The 6,100-nt window shown below is 38.7% G+C and overlaps 1 protein-coding gene across 1 annotated transcript in view; it reads left to right on the top strand.

Annotated features, from left to right (window-relative positions):
- The window catches only part of LRP2BP (LRP2 binding protein), a 14,091-nt gene that overhangs the window by 1,173 nt on the left and 6,818 nt on the right, over positions 1–6,100 (top strand). The window contains exons 2-6 of the mRNA XM_010570065.1: positions 360–472; positions 2,501–2,614; positions 4,137–4,279; positions 4,357–4,462; positions 4,932–5,155. Of these exons, the coding sequence (XP_010568367.1) occupies positions 360–472; positions 2,501–2,614; positions 4,137–4,279; positions 4,357–4,462; positions 4,932–5,155 (700 nt within the window). The remainder of the gene's footprint in view (positions 1–359; positions 473–2,500; positions 2,615–4,136; positions 4,280–4,356; positions 4,463–4,931; positions 5,156–6,100) is intronic.

The raw sequence follows: 6,100 nt of genomic DNA, 5'->3' as shown, positions 1-6,100 counted from the left end.
CCCCACCACCCCCCGCCCGCCCCTCCGGTAGGGCTCCGCGGGCCGGGCTGGAGCCGGGCCCGTGAGGCTCCCCCAGCCACGCTGCTCGCCAGCAGGCACCGACAGGTATTCTGCGATGTGAAGTCCCCGCTTTGGTTCAGGTTCGCTTTTAAGCTCCTCTGCGGCGAACTTAAGGTTCACAAGGGTCTGGTTGTCTTCACTGAACTTTTCCCTTTTATCGAATAGCTTTCTCTTTCATCTTCGTCTTTCAAAAAATGTCATGAAAGGGGGACACCACCGGCTTCAGACCTTTAGTGTGCTTATTGATGCTGTTCCATCTCTTTTGGGAAAAAAGCAAATATATGTCTATTTTTAAGCAGAGAACTGCAGCCGCGCTGCTTTATTTGCAAAAGCAGAGGAGCTGTTGGCGAAGAGAACAGCAGGCGGAGATCCTCTGGCACCTTTTCTGAAAGGACAACTGTACTACGAAGAGGTTGGGGTTTCCATCTTTTAAGTAAATATTATAAAGCTGACAATTTTCAATACCACTGAAAGAGAGAACTTAAAAAAAACTGCAAGAGGCGCCTATGCCTGGTTTGTCCCCATGAAAATCGCCAGGTGTTCTCCCTAAATATGTTTTTCCTACACTCTCCCCAAACATCTAGTGGTGTCTTCCAGGCCTCCTAAGGACCAGATAAGTAAGCAGCAGCCTATTCCTAGAGCTAACACCCAAGCCAGTTGGTTTTTGGCCAGGTGACTGGCCAAACACAACACACTGGTTGCAGTTAATGTGGTACTGGTCCCAGACCCAAGACACAGCTTTCAATATTTGTCCCCTACTTAGCCACCAGTTTTGATGAAATTTGTTGAAACATGTTATTTTGAGATTTCTGTCCCTGCCCACTTTGGCTAAAATTGCATCGCCCATGTATTTGAAAGTAAACGCTTGGGGAACGGTGTAAGACTGGCTGGCAGGTGAACATAAACCTCAATTTCTTGTGCAAATTAGAATAACTCAGTTCAGGAAGATGGAGAAGAATGTAGTACAAGTACTGACTCATGTATTTTCAAATGTGATGTACATGGATTCAGTAGTTTGTAGTGCAGCTAGTGGCACAGTCTAAATCAGTCTCAGGGTTTGCAGCAGGAACAGAATTAACTCACCCAGGGCTTCTGCTTTCTGGGCCCTGTCCTTCTTAATGTTTGTGTTAATGAATTGCCTGATTTTGGCATGATCACAACTGACCCCTTGGAGCAGAAGACCTGTGTGTTTCTTGATGAGCTGGTTTGGATGTCCCTGTTATATATTGCTGTCCATCCCTAAATTTATTCTTTGAGCAGGTTTTAATTTCCAGATTTTTGGACATATGTCTGTAGTGCTTAAAAATGCATGTTCTCATAGTACTGCAATTTCAGATGTTAGATAAAAATCACTGTCTGATCAGAGCCATATGACTCCTTATAGCACTAAAATTCTCAGGAAAGGTGAGAGTACAGGTGCTTCCCATACGTCTTTTTCTGATACTCATGACCGCTGGTTGTAAAAAGGCACTGTTATTTTTCCAGAGTTCTTCAAAAATACAAAGCCCACACAGTCATTATGGCTAAGCTCCTGAGACAATTAGTAGTTTAGACAATTAATAGTTAGGACAATATTAACAAGGGGTGTTTTGTTATTGTGAGGATGTTTGACTGTAGAACTATTGCTCAGTTTTAAGCTTTTGCAGTCTGGTATTGTTTTATCAAAGCATACGGAAAATTATAGAGAAGAACATTTTAATTTCAATATTGTTTTTACTTAGTATGCTTATATAAAAATATTTTAGTAAGGACTCCAGGCTCAGTTAACTGGTACATTACAGTTGTTTAACTGTGTATTTTTACATCTAGTTTCTTCTTCGACTTAACGCAGAAGCAAATACTCTCTAAGATTCTTTTTTAGAAGTGAAAGTATCTCTGCTGTTACAGGTGATGCCTTCATAAGAAATGTGGGGCAGACAGCTGGGTCCATAAAATCTTCAGACATCTGAGTTTAGTCTTTGTGAAACCAACCCTTAGTTCAGATGTAAAAGCAGATTCTTAAGCCCTTGAGGTATAAGAATAGCTCACCTAAGTTAAGGGATGTCAGATAGATAGGGCAGGGCATCTGAATCAGACTCTGACCTCCTTAAACTAAAAAGATGACATTTTGGGGGAGGGGAAGAAAGGTTGTCAGAATGTCTTTTGGTTTCAGAGATGTTGTTTGTATACCACTACTTATATTTAGGGCTTTTTAAATATATATTAAAAAAAAAGAAAACTTGTTTGAAAGTTCTAAGTGCTTCCACCCTATCCAACTTTCTTGTGATTGTTGACTTTCTCTACTTCTGTTTTCTGCCACTTCTATGGTTGCAATTTTTTGTTCTTTCTTCATGAGGGAAATGTTCCAGGTTGAAAAACAGTAGGAGTATATACTGGCAAGTTAGCCTGCCATATGTACGCTTCGTTCTGTGTCCTTCATTGTTTATTCTGTCTTTCCCAGGGGTTGTATGAAGAAGCATTAATACAATTTGAAAAAATTGAGGATACAGATTTTCAAGCAATGTATCAGCTTGGTGTAATGCATTATGATGGGCTAGGCACTAAAGAAGACCCTGTGAGTAATCTGGCTGTACACTTTTTACTTTTAATATTAGCTGATAATTACTAAGAGCTTCTTTGTAAGCTTGATTATTTAGTTTAAAATAAACTGGTCTTTGATTTACAATTGATTTCATAAAGTACAGATGTTTACAAAGCGTCATTAAAGAGAGGGTTCTGGGCTGAAGAAGTTTTCACAAAAAGCTATAATACAACACGTTTATCTGAAAAATATGACAATTTGTATTTTAAAATACAACTTCTGAGGGTTTGGTTGTACTTTGTGTGGAAGCTATGTTTAAAAATTGCTATTAATTTGTTACTTTTTAATAAGCAGTGTATATAAATGAAAATAAAATGTGTAAAAATGGAAATCAAACAACTATATTTCAAAGTGTAAAACATCTGTTGCACAAAGATGTTTTTTACATGGATGCTAAAGAAGATTGTGCTTCTGCCAGTGGTGGGCAGTAATATTTTTAAATTAGACAAATGAAGAATTACATTTGCAAGAATTTGAAGAATTCAAATTGAAGATTTACGTTACAAAAAAGGAAGACAAAGGAATGACTTGCTACAATAAGAAGAGAAGAGTTAATTTATTGGAGAACATGATCTTAAAGAGTGGTATGAGGAAAGAATACAAATAGGACAAAAGGAAGGGTAGGTAACAAAACAGGAGGGGAAAAAAATGAACCAAACAGCGTATTAACAAAACAGACTCTTGTCTGGTGCTTAGAGGATTGTCAGCAAAGCAGAAAATATTCTGCTGGTTTTTAGAGGTGGTTCATTTGTTCTGTATGCCTGTATAATTACTACATTGGTTTACTTGCAAATAAACATTTTAGTAAAGTTTCTTTCTTTTTTGTGTATTACAATATGAAAGGTGAATAAAAGAGGAACCTTTCGCAAAGGACTGTTTCTAGTGTATTTAAACAGGGTGTCCATGCTAAATCCTAACAGTGTAAAACTTGTTTCTAAAATACTTTTGAGGTCCTTGGATGATACACTATACAGCTGCTCATATGCAATGTTCTCCGTTTGCTTATTTAACATTATCATTTTTTTGTCCATTATGAATCTAAGGTATTTTTAATGGAGTGTGCTGTTGTATCACTTTGCCTTCTGTTAAGGTTGTTCTGTGATTTCAGATACATTATGCAATATGAAAAAGTTTACAGAACTCTAAAATTGAAAATATAGCAAGTTTAGGATGTGACTTTCATTTATATAGGCACAAGAATATTTTTGAGAAAATGTTTATCAATGAAGAAGAGTAATACAATATCAGATGAACATTGATAGGGAAATGTTTCACATTAAAAATATGTTGGAGTCAAAAATCTAGGGGCTCTCTAGTAACCAAAGATCAGTTCTGCTTTGGTATAACACTGTTCTCCAGACTGTCCTGCCAGTACACCTCAGCCTTTCTTCAGTGTGGAAAAATTACCTGTCTTGCAGAAGTTAGTGGATTCTCAGACTCTTTATTTCATCCTCTTTGCAGTCTGAATGCAATAACTAAAATGTCTCAATTTTAGGAAAGGGGAGTGGAATACATGAAGAAAATACTCTACTCTGATTCCCTGGAAGCAAGACACTTGAAGTTTGCAGCTGCATACAATCTTGGCAGAGCGTATTATGAAGGATGTGGTGTTAAGCAGTCAACTAAAGAGGCTGAAAGGTAATAGCAGTCAGTAATTTTCCTAATAAATATAAGATGCTGTGTTACTTAAACTTTCTTTGTACCCATTTTCTTAGGTTGTGGCTTATTGCTGCAGACCATGGAAATCCAAAAGCAAGCGTAAAGGCCCAGAGTACTTTAGGAATGCTTTATTCTGTGTCAGTTCTAAAAGATCTGAAGAAGGTAAAGCCCACTTGTACCTTTTGAGTTTCATGAGTCGCAATTAATTTTGAATTTCACAGAAAGATTACAGTGATATATTTGACTCTGAAAGCTGTATTTTAAGTAAGTTCTGCTAGGCATTATCATCCATTTAAGCCTGTATGAACAGATGGCCAGAACCCCTCATTTTGACTCATTTGACACGACTAGCCAAGATTATTATTTTTTTTTTTTAGTGGGAGTATCAGTGAGAAGGATAGAATGGATTTAAGTTTTGTCAGCTTTGGTAACCTTCAGAAATCAAGCAGATGTTACTGATCGACATCTCTGACAGTAAATGAAGCAGGTTTAAAAGCCTCACAAGGATTCTGCTTTCTTTTATGTATAAACACTTCTTACAGGGTGGTTGATGTAAAAGCTTTTGTGGAAACAGTATGCAAGAAAAGCAGCTAAAGTAAATATATACTCCAACTTTATGCCTATTGTTTAGGCCTTTTTCTGGCATTCAGAAGCATGTGGCAATGGAAATCTGGAATCACAGGGAGCGCTTGGTGTTATGTATCTCTATGGACAAGGTATACGTCGAAACACTAAATCTGCTTTGGAGTGTTTGAGAGAAGCGGCAGAACGTGGAAACATCTATGCTCAAGGCCATCTTGTGGAATATTATTATAACAGAAAATTTTACTCAACAGCTGTTGCAGTAGCGAAAAGGTGAAGTTAATTTTGCTTTATTTTTTATTATGGTTCTTCATGTAAGACCACGTAACTCAGATTAAAATGATTGATAAATTCATGCTCTTGTCTCTCAAACTCAAGAGACATTTGAGAGAATGAATTACAAAACCTCATCTCTAAAGAGGGAATAGCGTATCACAGACAAAATTAATACTGTAAGGTTCTCAATTACTCAGTACACTTGAACTTTTCTTTCTGATCCTGTGAAGCAAAACAGCCTTGATCTAGAATCCCAAGTAGACCAAGTAGAAGCCCACAGGCAACCCTGCCTTCTTGTCTCCTCAGTCCACAATCTCCTCTAGGCTCCTGCCTTCACCATTCCCTTTTAAACCCCTACAGTCATAGAATACCAGGCTGGAAGAGACCTCAAGGATCATCTGGGCTAACCTGTCTCGACAAAAGCATGGTCTAGACAAGGTGGCCCAGCACCCTGTCCAGCCACATCTTAGAAGCGTCCAATGTTGGGGAATCCACCACTTCCCTGAGGAGATTATTCCAAAGGCTGACTGTTCTTGTGAAAAATTTTCCTCGTGTCCAATTAGAATGTCCCCAGGAGTAACTTGTACCCATTACCCCTTGTCTTTTCCATGTGACTCCTTGTAAAAAGGGAGTCTCCATCTTCTTTGTAGCCACCCTTTAAATATTGGAACGTGGTGGTAAGGTCTCCCCTAAGCCTTCTTTTCTCAAGGTTGAACAAGCCCAGTTCTCTCAGCCTTTCCTCATACGCCAGGCTTCCCAGGCCTTTGATCATCTTTGTGGCCTTCTCTGGACCATCTCCGGCCTGTCCACATCTTTCTTGTGTAGCAGGGACCAAAACTGAACACAGTATTCCATGTGTGGCCTGACAAGTGCTGAGTAGAGTGGGATAATGACTTCTTTATCTCTGCTGGTGATGCCCTTGTTGATGCAACCTGCATCCTG

Source organism: Haliaeetus leucocephalus, unplaced genomic scaffold, assembly GCF_000737465.1.
Source record: "Haliaeetus leucocephalus isolate CR32 unplaced genomic scaffold, Haliaeetus_leucocephalus-4.0 Scaffold284, whole genome shotgun sequence".
NCBI lineage: Eukaryota > Metazoa > Chordata > Aves > Accipitriformes > Accipitridae > Haliaeetus > Haliaeetus leucocephalus.
Note: the sequence above shows the minus strand (reverse complement) of the source record. Positions and strands in the feature narration are given on the sequence as shown.